Raw genomic sequence first — 21,451 nt, forward strand, 5'->3', positions numbered from 1 at the left:
AACAAAGCAAATTTTCCTTTTCAAAATGCTTACTGTTTTCCACTGTTTATAAGGCATTTTAACAATAGTACTTTTTTTTTTTTCCATCCAGAAATACTTGTTTAGTTAAAGGTGCAGAGAAATGTGAGAATGCTTAGCAGTTTCAGGCTCAGATATTTCTTTAGTTGTCACATTTGGCATCACACATGGCATCATCATGTAGTTGATAAGCTCGTTTGAGCGGGGCCCTCCTCACCGGTTGTCTCTGTTAGTCAATTTGTTATGTTACATACTACTTGTTATGTCCTGTCTGTCCATTGTACAGCGCTATGGAATTTGATGGTGCTATATAAAACCATAATAATAATTATAATATTAATTATATTAGATGACTAGGGCCCTCTAACAACAATCTGGCATTTAATGTAAAGAGAGCATATATCTTAGATGTACCTAAGTAGGAAGGAGAGCCCTTCTTTGGGATCCAAATCCACCAACTTCTCTTTCCTCTGTGAATTTTTTCATGTGTATCCACACCTCATATTTACATTTAATTCCACCGGGAGATGTAAAAGGAAGTTGATTTGTTCAAATATAAATAGCCTTCAGCCGTGTCAAATCAAAGTGGTGGGGGTCATAGAGAAATATTGATAAAATAAATCATCTGTGATGATAAATGTGATTTATGGAGGCACTGCAATTCAGACTTATTGAATTACCTGCTTTAGTATAGAGGCCATCTCACTGAGCACCCAGAAATATTATCATATTTATAACTGTGAGTAGCAAATAACTGCAACATATGGTGTTTTATAGAATGTCAGATTTCAGGTGCTCTCATTTTTCTTGATGTTTCATAATAACCCTTCTCATTTTAATAAGATTTGAGATCCTTCCACATATTGAACTCATTGTAATTTCTTCCTTTTCCTGCCACCTCTCCTTCTCTTAAACGTCTCAACCTTTATACCTTAGGGAGGAAATTGGAATCACGTTCCTGTTGATCCGTCTTACCGAGATGAAATAAACTGTTTCATACAGTGTCCCTGAATAAAACAGAACTTACTTTCACATGCTGTTTTAAATTGTCCAAGTGATCATACTTCCCCCAGGCTTATATCTCTTGTTTCATTTTGTATATTATAGCGCACACATTCTCTCATTGTCTTATCCTTCCTTCAGTTTTAATTTTAAGATTAAACCAAAAACTAAACGATATGACTTGTACTACTTTCTTATCAAAATTCATATCAAAGGTACTGGGCAAGTTATAGAGTGTAATTACCATAAAATGGTAATGGGATAAGACAATATCTGGAAACTTCCCAGGACAGGCTACCCAGAGCTGTAAGGGAGTGGGTTTGTAAGGGTTCGAGGCTAGCTATTCAAGGGGTATGATAAGTTGATGTGGAATTGAGTGGGAAGTGGGTACGGCTAAATGATGCTTCCCTGGCATGGAGAAAGAGGGGAAGCAGTACTCAAACTAGATGCTTTCACCGATTCCAAACGTGAAATGATACTGTACAGAGAGTCTGTAGAAATAGATCTTGCATTTAATCACTTACGCTCATGTTGATGGTCCGTGGAAATATCATGCAGACCACTATTGCCACCTATAGCCATGTGGAACTGAAAAAAATCATTCCTGTAGTAGCACATTGCATCCTATCAAGAGCGAAAGGGACATAGAGGTAAGATTTGCCCATCTTCCATCTTGCCAGCCCTATTTATGGATATGAATTATCATTTCTGAACACAAAGGGAGAAACTCTTTATGAGTACTGTTACATATGCCACACTCTGATGAGTTTATCATTATTTTCTTTTTTAATGTTTGGATTTGTGCAAAGTAAACACAACTAATTTATAAAGTTTATTCTAAAGAAGAATCAGTTGGTGCTACAAATATTCACTATTAAGGAAAAGGGCACCAGTCTGATCCCAATTACATTTTATTGACTATAATTACATTAAAGGAAAATCAACACTACTTTTTCCTCTAAACTAGAAGCATGCCTTGGCAAAAAAAGCACAGCTGGGAAGAAGTGCTACTAAGTAGTGGCTGAGGACATGCTGGCAGGAACTCTAAACTCAATTATGCCTGGTGCAAGGACCTTCCTTCTAAAGGACCTAGATGACATTTTGGCTCATACATATGGCTTTCCCCATTGAGAAAGATAACTTTGAGCTAGATCATCCTTTTTTAAATATTTCTTTCCTATAGACTGGCAGCACTGATACACCCCGAGGCTTGTAGTGACCAATTAACATGGCTAGGTTCTCCTTAAAAGCAATATGACTATGGAAAAGGAGACCAAAGGTTTCCTTTATGTAGTGATCCATATAAAAAGCGCATCAATTAGGTAGAGATCATTTTAATAAAGCCCTACTGTGTACAATAACCATAAGAATTAAATTAGAGGTCCTAACTTATTTTATGATTTTTAAAAATTTTGATGTTCGAACCTGTGCTGCTTGCAAAAGCAGGCAGAAGACTAAGTTAATGATGTACTGATATTCTTTTCATTTGATTACATATGTCAGAGAGGAAAGACAATTAAGGATTCTATTATAGAAATAAGTTGATAATTTGTCACCTCTTATATATTCTGCACTCACCAATACATGTAATCTTACCGCTCTAATCATTTTATTTTCTATGGCTAGTACAACTTCTAGTTCTACTAATGGCTACATTAAATAGTCACTGGCATATGCACAATAATGTTTATTTATTGTCAGCTGGTGGTCTTGACCAGAATTGTAAATAATATTTATTGACAAGAACGCCTATTTAATCAATGTGAAACATGAATCTGGATATATTTCATTTTACTCCAAAGGTCATGTCACATGAGAGAAGTCATTTAAAGTTCATCTACACAATCATTCACATAATACATCTGTTAAAGCCCTCCCTGATCTTCATTTTACTAATTACGTGTACACAGATGCAATACCAATGGGGAGATCAGTTATGCTTTTAGTGATAAATCATACTAGGAAAAAGCCTTGGTTATTCCAATCTTTTGATATGAATATGTTAGCAGTAATGCTGTGTGACGTCTGTTCATGGAATGCAACATTTTATATAAAGGGCAGTCAAAATACTGCCTTAGAATGGAATAAAGGTACAAAGTTTTATTTTCATAAAATAATGGACACATGAATATGTCTTAAAATAACAATGATCTTAGCTTTCTTGGGTGGAGGTGGTTGCTTCCCCTTAAGGACAATGGGCGGTCCCAAAACCCATTGAAAACAATGCATTTTGAGCCCGTAGATGTACGGGCTTTGTCATTAAGGGGTTAAAAAGAATATATTGTATAGGCTTTAAAATCCATTTTTTTGTAAATATTTTGCATTTAGATGTTTGACCATATAGCATGTTACTCGAAATAAACCCAACGATGAGAAAATATCCTTTCAAATGTATCAAATATTAATTGCTGGTTTGTGCTTTTAGTGGTTTTACACTGAAACATTTCAAGTCCGTGACAAGTTGGAGAAATTCTGCATGGTTAGGTTACAAACAAACTGTCCAATATTATTGTAAGAAAAAATATCTTATCCATCAATTGTGGCACGTCAGCTTTACAATGTGAATGACAGTACAAACATTCCACTGGTTGCTATAGCGACCGCATCACTTTGACCACTTTGTGATACATAACTCTCAAATGCAGAAGACATTTTATTCTGGTTCCATCTTTATTATTTTTTTTGCCGTCTTTTTTTATAAATATCGTCAGTTTTGGTGTGAATAAAGAGATGTTTTGGGATAATGCCTTCCATTATTAGATGTTTATTTACTGCTTATTATTATACATAAAGTGACTTGACTAAGTGCACAAAGAGCAAACATGGGAATCCAACCAGGCTTTCCTGTCTCAGACTTCGAGACAGCAGAGTCAACATAATCATCAACGAAGCCATCTGTTCTCTTGTTATATCCAAAGAATGCTGTTGATAGAACTGCTTTGTAATTTTCAAAGTTGTCACCATTAATCCTAAATTGAGGTGTATAAGTAATAGGAACTGTGTGAAATTTCTTATTCAGTAATCAAAAAATGAAAAGCAGATTATCAAAATACTTTTGAGGGCTACATAATAAATTTACCCGAAGGCTTGTAATCTTAAGTGAGGATGATTTCTGTCTAGGAATGTAGGTTAAATGGGCATTATTTTTTGGTCTAAAAATACGTTATTGTTTATAACATGAACAATACACTCTTTAGACACAAGGGCCCAGTTTACTTCAACATTTCGTAAAATTTGACGGCAGAAAGGAACCATTCAGCCCATCTAGTCTGTCCATGATTAGTCCATGATCAGTCCTTTGGTCTAGTCTTAGATTTAGGAGCCATATGCCTATCCTACGCATCCTACACTGTATTAGCCACTACAACTTATAATAAAAAGCTGTTCCATGTATCTACCATTCTCCCGGTAAAGTAAAACGTCCTTACATTACATGTGAACCTCTGATTATGGCCTCTTGTTCTAACATTTCTCTTCCTTTTAAATAAACGTCCTTGTGTAATTTGTTAAATCCTTTTAAAGATTAGACTTGGATGCTATGCTGTGATTATCCCTTGCCCATTTAAGTGTTCAATTAATTTTCTAGCGCAGGATCAATTGGTTTAAGGTATGAAGGAGCATAATGCATGCAGAACTTAAAAGTCCTTTATACAAACTTATACAATACTTGGCAGCCCTAAGATATTGATACAGATAAGCACAAACTTGCAGTATCTGCCTGCTCTGAATTATGAACAGCTTTAATTGTCTACATTTTAATTAGTTACGTTAAGGAATTAGTTAATTTGATTAATTGTCCACATTAATTGTCCAAATTTTTTGGTTGAAAAAGTTTGGTTTGTGTCATCATTGTATATGTCTTGCTTTGATTGAATTAACTGCTATTGGCAAAATATCTGGAATATGTTTTTTTTAATGTCTTGAAAACTCCCATATTTAGCAAGTTAAGATTACAAAGATAACAAAATGACTACAAGAGAGATCTGGAAAAGTAATAAAGATCTACTGATGTATTAAATGCTTTCTTTTACATAGAGCAGTAAATGCTGATTTTTTTTTTCATTTAACAGTAAAATAAAAGAAAACCAGAAAAACTTTTCTCACATCTAGTTTTGTCATTTAAAAATACTAATTTAACTGTACATATTGCGGATGTAGATAGAATAACAAAAGGTATATTCATACAGAAAATCAGCTATGAACTTTTAGTAAATACATAAAAGATCCCATAGTTAAACTGGTGGACTAATTGGATATAACAGATACATGTCTCCAATGGCTTAGAATGCTCTTATCTAGTGTATTACACTAAATTACATGAATGTGATGTCATATAGTGGTACAGTAATTCTTTAGTGTATCAGTGAAAGTCTCATTGCTACTTTTCCAGCCACTGTTTCTACTACAATATATCACGTTGTAGTCTACTGGCCTATGTTCCAGCCTTTAACATTTTCTTTACTAATTTCATTTATTTGTTGTATCTTTTTCTTTTATAGAGTTTTTAAGAGCTGAAAGATGAAAGTTCCCATTCCACAGTTGATCCTCCTATATGCTACCCTGACACAGAGTTTGAAGGTTGTCACTAAGAGGGGTTCAGGTAAGTGTTGTTTCTTTTAACTATTTGTTACAGTCTTGCTAGTACGGTACTGACATTGATATCACCAAAAAAGAAACATAACTAACTATACTACTACTATACCAAGACAAATATTAACCTTAACCATGTGTTACGATGATACACATTTTCTTAGCCTGTAGGATATTACCTAAAACGTATGCAATTGTTTCAAGTTAACGACACACTCCCATGGGGGTATTGTCATTGGATTTTGGCCTGTGTGGATAACTAGTTGGAGGAAGGCATCTTTGGTAGGAGTTATAGGGTGCAGGTACACCAACGGCATCAAGTGTTTATGGGCTGTTTCTGTATAGATCCAGCTTATCATGTGTAAGTATATGTGCCTATCACTTCAAATTGTTAAGGCACATCTTCATTTAAAAAAATATGAATTGTTTATTTACATGAAACTTGTGAATGGAATCAGATGCGTAAGTGTGTTCCAGGGGCTATATTGAAAAGATCTAACAAAGGTGGTCACCTGTTCTGTTGTGGAGATAAAAGACAAAGGTTCTGAAAAGACTTTGTTACTAGATGGATTTTCTTAGAACTTAAAAGATCTGGTAAAGGGCATTATATCTAACATGTCAGATACTATGCCTATGAAAAATAATCTATTATAATATTCATGTTGTTAAATATACTGGGGCCTTTGATTTTATAGGAAAATTATTTTAGCTCCACGCCATCAACTTTTTTGTTTACCAAACTGGAAAATCAGAATTTCAGACAATATATAACCCTGTACAAGTACATACAACTGTATATCTAAATTTCTGGAATACAAATACATGAAATACATTCTTTTATTATAGATGGTATACAGCGATATGCCAGTAAGGGGTAAAGAGTGACAATAGATTATTTGAACTTGAACTTCCACGTATGGCCACTTGGGGCAACAAAACTATGATGTAGCAAAGTTTACCAGTGCTATGCAACAGATCGTAAGTAGTCATAATGGATCTCTGACAGAAATGGCCAAAGGGCTTTACCAGATAGAGTGTCTGCTGAGTGTATTTCGCTACCAATGGCCATGTGGCTTGATTTGCCCTTGGGTTACCAGTCTCTTAGCCAGTCTAATGAATATCATTAGTGCAACTATGATCTCTTTATTGGTCAGTAGAAAGAGGAAAAATCTGTATATTGGCTACAATGATGGTTTCGAAGAAAAAATCATTGTTAAATTACACACGCTAAAGGGTAGAATTGTTATCTCTAGCTTATTTGAAAAAGAAACACTTAAGGAAGTTTTTGTAAAAGGGCATATTAAGGAATTAAGTGATGTAATAACAAAATAGATGCTTAAACATATTTAACTGCCTCCATACTGGAATGTACACGTTACAGCAGGACTGCCACAAAGTTGCAAGGAATTCTATGTATTCTTTCCTGTTTTTAATAGAGATGTCTGAGTTCAAGCTCGGATATTCAAAATCTGTAGCCACTGAGGACTGGAGTTGAGCAGCCATGCAAAAGAATGAACTGGGTTTTTTGTTGTTGTTTTTCTTGTGACAGACCAAAATTTTAATATTCTTTTTTTTTAAAATCTTCCGAACATGTATTTTAACTATTAGTGCCCTATAGTTCTTTATGGCACTGATGAGCTTAACTTTGAAGTACAACATTTTTTTAACTATTTGTCCAGCTTAAGTTCTTGAGGACAAAAACCACACGTTTTCAGGATAATATATAATACCATAACTGCCAAGATTCTCTGGCCACATACTGTCAGGACTGTCAACATCACATGGCAGGATTATAATGTAACATCTCACGCTGCCCAAATTATGCCCACTTTATTCATACCGTACTGAAAGCCCTTTTTGGCACGAAATAGGCATTGCACATGCGCATTGACTAAAACTTTTGGGACACTGGTCTAGACTTCCTCTCTTGTGACTCCACCAGCCATAGTAATACATCTGGTAAGTATTTATAAACTTCCTTGTTCAATGATGTACCAGACAATAGTTTGATTCCATGTTTTCTTTCCAAAGAAACACTGTGGTTGCATATATTTTCACATTATTATCATTATTTATTATCTTGTATGAGCAATAGGTCAAATCCCAAACCAAGATTTACTGCTTGTCTGTATTTTATTTTTTTATGTTGGCTAGGAGACGAGCTATTTAAATGAAAATGGATGGATTTCATTTGTAGTTGCTGGCTCTTTCAAATTCCAACACTTGTTTTACTTTTTACATTATTCTGAAATATATTTAACGTATCTTGACAGAATATTCAATGTTATACAAATGATTTAGGAAGCTGATTGATGACATTATCAGTGCATTCTTCATTTCCTTACATCATCTCATTAGCTATAAAAACTGACTGTGGGCCAAAAATAGAAATGTGGTTTTATAACCAAATCGATCAATCCAATGTTCATGTTGATCAGTTCATTAGTTATTGTTGCAATAAAATGTGTCTCTAAACTTTGAACACCTTCATAAACACCTATATGAGAACACTCAAGACATTGCGTTCTATGTCTTTTTCATAATCTATGGGACCTCCAGTTTCTAGGATTATTTGTATATCTAATGTTACCTATACTTTTGTCCTCGAATCGAAGCCAGTGGTTTTGTGGGCTTTAGTAATAGGTGACATACGAAAACTGTACATTAAATCCATTTAGCTGTATACCTATAACCAGAAAAATAGCAATTTGTTAAAAAAAAAAATGACCCCATTGCACAAATACACAAACCGAGACCATTCCATCATGATACCGCAAGGCTCACAATAGATTTTAATTAATATTCTGTTGCTAGGTAGCAATCATTCTATAAAGCTAACAAAGAATACAATAAAGAAAGCAAATCACCTTGTTCAAACCTCACTGACTTTTGGAGACAGGGTAATTTACTTTAATTACAGCGTCACATGGTTTGTCCATAGTGCACATGAATACTATATCTCCTCTTCTCCGAGGGATTAAGAACCTTCTCTACGCACATCTAGATGAATACTAGATACTCCATTTAAGTTTTTGTAGCTCGTTTCAGCTTCTCTTTTTGGGGTGCTGACCTAATTCCATGTGGTGATGGGCATAGGAGCATCTCTGTGGACATAGGCAATAGCTTAGGTTGCTTTGTGGTTAATAACACTAATAATAGAAAATGATTGTTAATTCTGTTCAGTAAGACAGGTTGTCGGAATGGAGGAAAATAGTCCCTTATTTATCAAGCACTTGAAAATAGCCAACTAATGTAAACCTTATGAAAAAATTACTGAAGTTTTTCTGAAGTAATACTGCAGTTTTTTGGACATGAAAAAACTGCAATACTGCACTTTTACTGCAGTATTACTGCACATTTACTGCAGTTTTACTGCATTTGTACTTCACTGTACTGCAGTTTTACTGCACATTTACTGCACTTTTTTTTATATTGCAAACTTACCGTTGTACTTCAATGTACTGCAGCTTTATTGCATTTGTACTTCCGTACAAAAACAACTGCCGTAAAACTGCAGAACAGTGAAGTAGAAATGCAGTAAAACTGCAGTAAATGTGCAGTAATACTGCAGTAAAAGTGCAGTATTGCAGTATTTTCATGTCCAAAAAACTGCAGTATTACTTCAGAAAAACTGCCGTAATTTTTTCATAAGGGCAAGGTTTAGGTTATGGTTTAATGTATAACCAATATATATTAAATAAAGAAATAAAAGTGTGCTTCTTTTTGCTTTTGCTCAGTTTCCATAGTAACTAAACTAACTACTTTTCTCATAGTTTTGTTTCCATGGTCACATTTGTTTATATGCGTTTATATTTAATGTATAAAATGCCCTCGAACGTTCAATGCTGCAATATCTATGGTATTCATTTGATGGCCTGCAATTGTTATATTGAATTGTGAAGAGCTGAATCCTTGTCATTTTAATTCTGTTGTTAAGTGATGCATAGTGCATTCCAGATAAACAGAAGATGTTTATTTGGAATTTTAACACCAATGTATGTTATATTGCAAATCAAAGTAATGTGAGGGACTGTCAGATACTAGCAGAGGGTTGCCGGCTCTACAGCGGGTATGTATGTTACCTGGCAAATCCAGGGCTTCTCTTCCAGCATCCATCTGAACACAGACAGGAAGGGTGGAAGGGCTTTAGGTCACAGAGTGTGCTTTGGTTGGCTGTTCATTCTCCTTTTATTTCCCTATTTCACTGCCCTCTTTTTCCTCCCCATCCATGTTGCATGGGCTTGTGTGCCCAGTCATACCTGGGAACTTTCTGGCTACCTGGCACACTGGGCAAAATGCCACCATCAGAATATGCCAAGCCGCACACTGCATGAGAATGAATATGCGGCCGTACTTAGGTCAACAGGTGGCCGCTGGCTTTAAAGTGCCAGTGCCACCCCATCATCTGTGTGTTTATATATATCGTGGTACAAATATATCTCATGTGCCTTCTCATTGGTGAGTAACAAAATGGATTTAAAAAAGTGAGTAAACAAATAAATATACCTATTTTATTCACGTATATGGTGTCCAAAGTGCAGATACTGTATTTAATAGGATTCATTGATTTTTTAATATACTGCCACATATTTTTACCACATAATTCCTTGGCAGTAACAAAATAAGAAATATCCATTTCACGCAGACTTGACATCTGCCAACTTTAACATGAAGTGTATATGCACTATAGTGTCAGCTTTCAGTTACATTAAACTGGATCCAAAATGATGCACAACAATGCTAGAAAACACTTACATGCTTAATTTATTATGAATCTTGCAAGGCTAACAATCACATCAGGAAAAATTGAATATCATAATAACTTTGCTGGCATGGTGAGCAGTGGCGTCGGCAGGGGGGGGCCAGAGGGGGCCATGGCCCCCCCTAAATCATGCTGTGCCCCCCGGTGTGCCCCCCCAATTGAAACGCCGTCTTTTTTTTATTTTTTTTTAATAGATCCGGAGGAGAGAGAGAGAGGCGCCGAGCGGTCGCTGAGGAATAAGTTCTCAGCGACCGTTCGGCGCCTCTCACTCTTTTCCGCGACAGCGAGGCCTCTGCCTTGGTCGCAGTGCCGGCATTTCAAGCCGAGCGCCGGTATATGATGTCATATCCGGCGCTCAGCAATGAAGCCGCGCACACTGTGGCAGAACCAGGAAGACAGAGACCTTGCGATCCCGCCGCTGGACTTCTACAAGCCCAAGGTAAGTGAACTTCAAAGGGGGGGGAGGAGGGTAGAAAGTTAGGAGGGGGTTAGAGAGTGAAAAGAGGTAGATAGGAAGTGAGAAGAGGTAGATAGGGATACATTGGGAGGGAGAGAGGGGGTAGATAGGATAGATTGGGAGGGAGAGGGGGTAGTTAGGATAGATTGGGAGGGAGAGGGGGTAGTTAGGATAGATTGGGAGGGAGAGGGGGTAGTTAGGATAGATTGGGAGGGAGAGGGGGTAGTTAGGATAGATTGGGAGGGAGAGGGGGTAGTTAGGCTAGTTTGGGAGGGAGAGGGAGATATTAACATATATTGGCAGCAGGGGCTAATATTAATATTAATTGGCAGCAGGGTCTAGTATTTATATTCATATTGGCAGCAGGGTCTAGTATTTATATATATATCGGCAGCAGGGGCTAATATTAATATATATTGGCTGCAGGGGCTAAGTTTATATATATATTGGCTGCAGGGACTAATAATATATATTGGCAGTAGGGGCTAATATTAATATATACTGGTAGCAGGGTCAAATATTAATATATATCGGCAGCAGGGTATAATTTTTATGTATATCGGCAGCAGGGTATAATATAAGTATATATCCGCAGCAGGGGCTAATATCAATATATATCCGCAGCAGGGGTTAATATTAATATATATCAGAAGCAGGGTGTAATATTTCTATATATTGTCATCAGCAGGGGCTAATATTAAAGAATGAGAAATAACTGCCTAACGTGTGTGTGTATATGTGTGTATATATATATATATATATATATATATATAGTGTATATGTACCGTTTTATAATTGGCCCCCATACTTTGGTTCCTGGCCCCCCATGTGCCCCCCCTAAATATGAAAGCTGGAGACGCCACTGATGGTGAGGTTCATACGCTTAGGTAGTTAAACAGTATTACTTTATTAACACTCATCAGCTTATGAAGACAGTAATTTTACCATGCAATTTTAATGCTGTATTGAAACCAAGTTGTATTTGGATTAGCATGACGTCTACTTTTTCTTGTTTTAGATAATTATTTGTGAATTTAATGAAAATAAAGTGTACAAATCCCATAAGGGCTTACTACATAAGAAAAAAAACTACCAGTGCCATAGCTTCCATTGGGCAAGAGGGGAAGCTGCTGTAGGCTCTGCAAGGTGAGGGGGCCACTTGAGCTGCTCAGCAGCAATTTTTGTATGTCTGTTTATGCTTCTTTCATGTTAGTTAACCAGATGTGACAACAATCTGGGACTTGATCTGTGACTTTGGCCCAGGTACCAAGATACCTATTTGGATCCTTGCTGTAATACAGTGGAAGATACAACTAATCGGGTTGTTGTGAGGTCAAGCAAAATGTTTGAGCCAGTCCAGTTCAGCATTGTCCATTATTGGGTGGTTGCAGCACTAAGAGCAAGGCCAGGGATTGGTTGTGCTTGTCCCTTGCTTTAACAGTTGATTGATGAGAAAGTACAAAGTATATGTATATATGTATATACACATATATATATACTGACCTGTGCATTCAGATACTTATGAATTGCAAATTTACAGAATTTTGGTAAATTCGCGAATGCCACAAAAACAAGGCCAGACCCCCTACAAATTGGACCAAAACAAAGCAAGAACCTCAGATTTGTTTTTTTTTGTAATTCACAGGCCCTAAATGGTTTCCTACCTTCTCTGCTGACCACTTCCGCCAACCACTTCCATTTCCATCTTCTTCCAGATTTTTCTTCTGTTTTGTATCTTCTCCCTTCTCTTCTATCTTCAATCTGCTATATTCAATCTGTTATTTTTAATATTCTATCAGGTACCAAAACTTCAGTGCCCTACCATGAAACTCTTCATTGAAAGGTTGAAAGTGACTAAATAATTATCTGTTTCAAGATTATTATTGTCACACAAGTGATTGCGACATAAAAGCAGGTGTAGTGCAGCTTCCATGTAGTGTCTTCTGTGGAGACAGTCAATTGCTTTTGATCCCTTCAATTATTACTGTCGAGTAGTGTGTCAATTTAAGAACTGAATAATTATATGCATGCTTCCTAAATAATCTAAGGCACAGATACTTCTGAGAATGGATTATAAGAGAAACTTTTCACCTTCTTTGGATGAGGTTTCTTCATGTAATGAGCAGCTATCGTGGTCACGCATGGCCTGCAGCATTACGTCCGTAGAAGGAGATCGCACACATCAATATTAAATGGGCTAAAAATGAAAGCTGTGTGTACATACTTCGGCCAACCCTACTTCCTAACCTTAAACATGGGTTTGAGTGGGACATAGGCAAAGTCTGTGTGAAGAACACGTCCTAAACAGGCATGTCGTTGCCAAAATAAGACTAAGCTGTGTGATCTCTTACTTTGTTTCCTGCAGTGAATATGGGATGGTTGTTCTTTTCGACTTCAAGAAGGCAATTTTAACAAAATTATATTTAATTCTTAATCTGTAATCAGTAAGTATCATTACAATAAATATAATATACAAACTGTGACAATGTGTTTTAATGGATATAGATTGATAATTAGCACCCTTATGCATGGATGTGTCTCTTAACGGTGCCATTTGTAATTTGTGAAAAATGTTTCAAGGTTGCACAAAAACTGCCCAGTATCACTATTTTCCCAGCCAAGCCAACCCATGCCAGGTCTCGGCAGCTGGCTATTCTTCATGCCAGCAATCAAGGCCAAATTTATGTTAGGCTTTTTTTCAACTAATTTCCACATTAATATATTATTTGCTTTTGGATGGATATATTTTGCATGCTTTCTGTGCAGAAGTTACCTGTATAGAATGTATGATATCCTGGTTAAAGTTGCTAACAATACTCTGCATTTCAATTGTCCTGTCAAGTTTTCACAAATAACATTAGAAACTGTAATTTGCTTTTTCCTTAAGTATTAAACCATTACAATACAATAATAAATCATCTTACAAATAATGGGATTAGTATAACCCACACACTATATATTTGTAAAGACCCAGAAAGAATTATAAATATACTTTTAATTAAAAATGGGAGAGATAATCTTCTGTAGTCTACAACTCCCACCACAATGTATGACCAATGATTGGTATCAATCCTAGACTTGGATTAGAAAGAACATTTGCAAAAGTGGAACATCTGTTAACAGGATGCATGAATACAAATACATACATAACAAATACTTATTTCTGGAGTTCTCCTAGGACCTTTATTTCCTTAAAGGTTCCGTCTTACGCATTCTGCGGGTTGATTTGATTTGTTACAGGAAGCACATAGTGAACTACCAGGCAGAAACTACAATATATTAAATATTCTTTAAAATAAATGAAGTTTATCTCAAGTTCATACATTTATGATGGTTGTTGTCCATTGTTACTGGCTGATCAATAAGTCAATTTGTAAATTACTGATTTCACGATTACGGATTTGGGTTGTTTTAAGCTTCCTTATTTGTGTTATCTACATCCTCTAAATAGGATGTTCAATGCTAGGGGTAGAAATAAATTACAGTAATTGTTAAAATGACTTTTGCTGTTTGTATCCATGAAGCTTTAGTTGTATAGCCAACACATACTAAAAAGCTGTTCCAAGACCCTAAATTTACCCTCACAGCTGCATTTCATGGAATATCCAAGATAACTGCAGTAGAACAGCAACAGAAAGACTAAGTGCCTAAAGGGCTGCAGATATTCTGATGACCTGTTATCAAAACAGAACTATTTGAAGAACATCTCCTTTCTAGTTTTTTGTACTATTCTATATGTCTTTTGCTAAGACTGCAAGACATATGAAAACCAGAATGTGTTGAGCTGGTAGTAGCAAGGGTGGGTTTGTACCATGATCTTTTATTCATTTCAAATGTTCTGGGAGATTATTTTTAGCCTTTAGATACATAAGTACAATAGGTGGATATTGGAGTTACTTGTAGTTGACATTTGTTAAATGCTAATCTCCATGTGTGAAGTAGGAGCAGTCACCAAATGTATTCACAGCAGCAGATCATGTGGTATGACACGAGGTATCTATGTCATGTTCACAATGACAGGTTATAAACTAGCATGTTATGGAAGCTATAGCCATCCTTATCTGCCATGTTAAACGCAGTAGGTCACTATCTATACATTAGAAATAGAGAGTAACCACTACTCTATACCAGGATGACTATACGATTTCAGACTAATATAACCCACCACAAAACATGTTCCTACCTGTATAAGTTTGTATCTTGTTTTCAATTGTAGAATGTTGATAAAAATAACAATATGTTCCTAAGTAGTATTAATCTAAAATGATTTCACCTCATTCTATTGATTCTTATTCCCACAGCTAACTTGGGCATTGATTTTACTAACCTTTATTTACAATTGAGGTGTTGCAGGGGAGTTCCATACCCCTAACATTCCTGGTGCCTGAAACCTTTGTAGGAAAGCATAGTTAGAGAAGCAGCTAGCGATATTGTTAGGGGACAACATTGCCACAGGACTATCAACTTAACTCCATGTGCAGCTAGTCACTTCAGTAGGTCACCTACTGCAGCCACCCCTTGCAGCCTTTGACATATGGAGCTCTGTAGATGCTAAACACTCCCTAGGTAGGTCCCAGCACCAGTCTGTGGTATGCGCGTCCCCCAGAGACCATGATCTGTGTACAGCAGAGAAGTATGCGCATCACAACCAGGTCTGCGGAGTCCGTGGTCATGACCCGTGAGGAGTTACCACACCACAGGAGTTCTGACTGATGAACTAGGAGGGCTGAGGGCATACACAGTGCTGTTCACCCATACTACAGACTCAGGTGAAGGTGTCAGGTGCAATCAGAGAGAAGTCTTTACCTGCAGTCCTATAAATTCTCCTCACACCCTCAAGTTGGTGCTCAGTTGGCTGATGCCCTTGCTCTAGCTCTGCTGCTCTTTGTTGCAAAAGTTTTCTTGTTTATTAGAACATTGCTGTGTTACTGAAGGTGCCTGACCCTGGGTTTATTCCCTGTCCTGAATCTCTGCTACCTTTATTTTCCCTAAACACAATGATAACCTTCACAATGAGGCTATGCTATTCTTCTGGGACAATTCATTTCTGATTGCTTGACTAAATGTATTAAGCAAAGATAGCAACACAGTTGTTATGTGTAGGTATATACATCTAACATATGAACTATATTTGTCATCTTGTTCTATCAATTTAATTTGCAATATTTCCACACAGCTTTCAGAAAAAGCTCATAATTCAGATACATAAATGGTGTCTTTCTTTGTGAGCGTATGTAAAACATGCTGTGTGCATTATGGTAATTTATTGATGATGAAACAATTGATAATAATGTCATGACAAAAATGTTAGCATGATTCTAAATACCGGATAGATATTGAGCAATATATTGCCATCTGGTGGTTAAAAGAAATTAAAGAATTTAAAAATACACAAGAAACTGCAGGTTATGCAGATTCGTTTAAAGCTGATTAAAAAAATCAGGGTTTTAAGAAAGTAAGTATCCACACAATGAATTTAGGTCTTCTTGAATAGAATGGTAGAACAGCTTGACTTTGAAATTGGCATTTATCAACACATTAAGGTTTTATCATGTGTTAGAATACTCAGTATCCCAGTATTTTAATTAGTTTATGAGTGTGCGTGTTTGCTTTAACAGATCAGCAGTTAGCCATATTCCCAGGGAGCCATTCTTTTAGAAGGGCTGTGTAAGATAAAATGGTGGGTAACCTATTGGCTATTGTCCATTCTTGCCCATGGTTGCCCCAATGACTTTTTCCCTGTTGCCTGTTAATAAATGTGTTACCTACTTACAGCTCATTTTATTGACAGCCCATGTGGTGCTATTTGCCTCCTGCAAAGTAGTTATTTCATTAGGCATGATGGTCGTTCTGCTAAGGGGTACCTTGTAGTAGTGCAGTAAAGCTGCCATTGATATAAATATACACAATATGACTAAAAGTATGTGGACATCCTATCTAATTATTGAGTTTGAATCCACACTCATTGCTGTCAGGTGAATAAAATCAAGCAGTAGACTGGATCGTACTGAAGCATTCAGTGGCCTTAAATGTGGCACTGTCATAGAATGCCACCTTTGCCACAAGTCAGACCTTTCATGGTCCATTGTAAGTGCTGTGCGGTGAAAGCATCTTGGAGTAACAACAGCTTACCCACAAAGTAGCATCACTAACTACTGAGTCCCTGGAAGCAGCATCTGCACAAGCACTATGCATCAGGAGCTTCATGAAATCTGTTTCCATGACCGAGCAGCTGCCTATAAGCTGAAGATCACTATGCACAATGCCAAGCATCCCCTGGAGTGAGGTAAAGCACACCAACCTCTGGACTCTAGAGCAGTGGAAACACTTCCCTATCTGTAAGTCTGATAGACAAAGCTAGTTTGGTGTTGAGGAACAGAGCCCTGATCTTAATCCTATTAAAAACCTTTAGGGTGAATTGGAATGGTGATTGTTAGCCACATTCCCACAGATGAACTCCAAAATCTTGAGTTCTTAACTAATTTTCTGAATAAATATCTAGTTGTAGCATTGTTAATATAATCCTTGTGGCACAATGTGTATGAATCTGACATGCACCGATATAATTATGGGAAAATCTTTTTTTTTTTCTTCTTGTATTGAAAAGATAGTTATTCCCCATAGCGGTATACAAACAAAAGAAATAGCAATTTTAACCAGATAATCACAAACTTTTATAACTGCAGAGTAGCTCCTTAGGGACGTACACTAATGGACTCTAAAGAATGTTTATAGGAAGCTACTGGTAATAGCTTCATGGGAATTTATTGAAAGAACTGCAAATCCCAAATGTTTCTGGCATTTAAAAAATAGTCGTGTGACCTTTTTTTCCTTGAAATCTTTATTGATACGTTTAGCGACTCTTGGGATATAATAAACAATATTGCTGTTATTATATGAAAAGGCCTTATTTAAACTGCCTGTAGGGTACATATTGGTTATGGCCATAGAAGGTGTAAGCTATCTAACAAAAGAACGCATAGTAATGAAAGAAAAGTAAAATCGGTGTAAAAAACAAAGATTTCCCATAAACAACATTTTTTATGAGAGACATTAATTAGGTGTATGTGGTAAAGGAATTGGTGATGGACTATTCTATAGATAAATACACATTCCATGTGAACTGAGTATTTAAGCTTAAGAATTGGCAGCATGCTGGTTGCTATGGAGATTCATGTTTCTTTAGGGAAATATAATTTAATATATACCAGTGTTATTTCTTGCAGGCTAACGAGCAAAGTTTGCTGTGAGCATTGATGATATGTCCACATAATGTATTATATAAGCCAATGGTTCATGTTTTTTATTTGCTTATTTTGTGTATGTTTTCAATTTGGGCTTTAATCTTAGAAAATCCTTTATCTGTAGCTTTTAACCAATCTATAAAATGCAGAAAGAGAAAATGATTTCATAGAAACCACTGTCTCCGTATCCCAAAGAAGCAATTTTTACAGATAGTATTAATAATAGTTATATAGAATATATTGCACCTAACTTTATTATTATTATTTTTAATATCAGTTAGGCATTTTTTATTCTCCTGCAATGGCTTTCTTAAAATTCACATTATAATGGGCCTCTACTTGATGTAAATCCCCCCTTCAGCACTTAGATGGGGGGAGGATACCCCTACAATGTAGCCCATTAGTGTGAAGATCTGTATATATATTTGTCTCACACACCCTATAAAGGATGCACTGGCTTGCACTTCCATATGCAACTATGCCCCATTTTTATGCAAAGAAAGGCGACATGAGATTGCAGATTTGTGCGTTGGCTGAAATTTGTTCCCAACATAATTTCCCTACATATTTTTTTCAGATCCAAAAAAATGTTGATTTAGCCACATACTCTTCTGATGCTGTTTCCAGTTCAGTTGGATTCATTCGTATGCATCTCCCACACCAATTGATTATCACTTTTTTAAGGAAATTTGTGTTGGTGGAAACTCATATGAAGACTGCTGTGTGTTTAGGTTTTGGCTTGTCTGATTGTATCGCCCACCCCACAATCTGTTACTGACCCAGCGTCTGACCCCTGACAGAGAGCTTGTTCACCCAGTTGCAGTTGGAACAGACCCCAAAGGTGACCTCATCCATTAGAATGGATGCATCTGAAGGGCTTCTAGACAGGCTTTGATGGCAGTGTTAGGAACATACAGAGGACAATAAGACTGTGAGTGATTTTATTTTAGCTTTATTTTTTTAATGAAACCTGAAATCATAAAAAGGACTTCAAGCAGAATTACATTAAATTACACCCATCATTAAGTGTCCCACATAAAGTAAATGTTTTTGCATAACCCCTAAGCACGTATTGCATGACCAGTAAGGTCTAATATATTACATCATTGATTGAAGAGGGGCAGGTCAGCTTTCTATGATTATGAATTAGCTTTAGAAATACAGAACATGAGCCCAAATTTTTAATTCAGGTTACTTGTAGTCCCTTTTTAATATTCTTAAAACATTATGTGCTGGCAGTGCTTAAAGTGGGTATTTGTTTATCTTTTGATAAGTAATTTATTTAGATAATTTATTTTGTGCATTTATTTCCTTTATTACTGTATAGTTTTCAAACAGAAGGTCCATTTTATAAAGGTAATTTGTAATAAATTGAATTAAAGAAACAACAGACCTAGATATTGTGAACAGATGTCTGTTGAAAGGAAGTGCTTATTATATAAAAGGGACAATAATCTTTTTGCATTGCCAGAATGGTGTGTTTGCTAGTCTCCCTGGCATTTAAGGAATAGAGAAAACAATTGGATGGGTAGGGCGTTATTATTATAGGGAGGATATATATAATATATAAAATTTGTACATATAGATATGTTTGTATTTCTAATTCATATATCATATATATGGCACCCCATTGCTGGTCACCAATAAGGGAAAATCATATATGTCCTCAAAGAACTGGCCAATGCAGGCACTCTAGCCTGTAGACAGTTGTATTTATTTATTAAAATATTCCTGGTGTTCAAGTTTTTTCTAGGCTTTCATGTATAGTGGTATAAGTCGGGAAACTGTCAGTAATGTATATAATTGGTTGTTCTGGTCTAAATGACTGGTTGGAACAGCTCTGATATACAGTAAATTCTAATGACAACAGTAGTAGTAGTAGTATATACTATTATTACAATATACTATATTAAATTACATCTGAAATCGAATTTATGTATGATTGTGGCAAATTTGTCTATAAACTAACAATGTTTCACTGAGGATTTTAATGGCAGCTCCAGTCTGTCTTATATAAAAGCATGTGCAATGATGACCACATTCCCATTGAATTCTAGACAGAGAAACCTGTATATGCCATACTAATCCCCAGGTTTATCGTATTGTGGGTATTTTCACTTTTGTGCGGTGTTAATTTTATAGACTGGGAACATCTCAGGGTTTTCCTAACCAGAGCTTCTTTCACCTTTCTAGGGAGCGTGATAGACATCAAGGATACCCCAATTCAGATTAAAAGTAGACAGTGGAACATGGGGAATGGGTGAGCATGGCCAAACTCGTCTTCCCTGACTGCAGATTGAAAATACTAATCCAGAGCCCTAAAGAAGCAACACTTCACCTGGAGACTCCAGGTTAAACCTGGCAAGTTCCCTGTATTTATAGGGCAATTATAGAGCTTGGATTTCTATGAAAAATTAGTAATATTTATTTCCTATTAAGGGATTATGCTTTTGATACCTCTCCCAACAACAACCTGGCTTCCAGCCTGAGTGCGTTCCATGACAAGATGTTTGTGTCCTATGCTCTAGAGAGGCTGATTTATTTATGAGATTCCCCTTTACTTTTGAAAATGCAGATGTGGAAGGCTCCATGTTTGCCATGAGGATTTTAATGGCAGCTCCAGCCTGTCTTATATAAAAGCATGTGCAATGATGACCACATTCCCATTGAATTCTAGACAGAGAAATATGCAAGGCAATGGACAGATTGTTTCACTTAGAAACACTGTGAAGTAGGGTGACCACATCAGCCATGTTTTCCATGACAGATATAATTTTCACATATTGCTACATGCCAAAATAAATTGCTGCCCTGTAGTATGGAGGATGGAAAACTGACTAATTGGTTCCATTTCAGTCTATACATGCCACATACTGCAGGCCAGCATGGCATCTTGGCTGGTCAGCAATATGTAAAAATAATATGTAAAAACATATACGTGTCCTGGAAAACATGCCAATGTGGTCACCCTATTCAAAAGACCATGAGACTATTAAACAAGGAACAATAAAAATATTGGCATAACTGTTCCCTTAAGAATGATCACATGCCCGTTAGCGTTATGAAAAATCTATTAATCAGCACCAAATGTATTATGAGGATAAGGTAAAGTAAACATAATGATGGCTTGTATAAGATTCATAGCATAGAAGTAATTAAAAGAAAACTTTTTAGATGAACATATGACAGTGAAGTATCATCTAGCTGCCTGCACATTTTGTAATACATCTGCAACAGATGGAAAAACACAAAAAGAGACTTCTTGAGATTCTCAATGCATATTAATGCAGGTTAAATATAGTCATCTTACATATAAACATGGGGATTCTGCTTAGACTAAGTTTTCGATTTTATTACCTGTAAGGGACCCTATTTTGT

At 36.3% G+C, this 21,451-nt stretch overlaps 1 protein-coding gene across 3 annotated transcripts in view; it reads left to right on the forward strand.

Annotated features, from left to right (window-relative positions):
• Positions 1–5,538: 5,538 nt before the first annotated feature.
• The window catches only part of LOC149289826 (interleukin-1 receptor accessory protein-like 1), a 496,443-nt gene continuing 480,530 nt past the window's right edge, over positions 5,539–21,451 (forward strand). For 2 of the 3 annotated variants that reach the window (XM_089490311.1, XM_089490312.1), the window contains exon 1: positions 5,539–5,620. In XM_089490311.1, coding sequence (XP_089346437.1) covers positions 5,539–5,620 — 82 coding nt within the window. Of the gene's footprint in view, positions 5,627–10,731; positions 10,744–21,451 lie in introns of all 3 variants that reach the window. The other variant, XM_089490310.1, reaches the window with a different exon arrangement.

Source organism: Sceloporus occidentalis, unplaced genomic scaffold (genome assembly GCF_023333645.1).
Source record: "Sceloporus occidentalis isolate IW3139 unplaced genomic scaffold, rSceOcc1.0.p SCAF_43, whole genome shotgun sequence".
Lineage (NCBI taxonomy): Eukaryota > Metazoa > Chordata > Lepidosauria > Squamata > Phrynosomatidae > Sceloporus > Sceloporus occidentalis.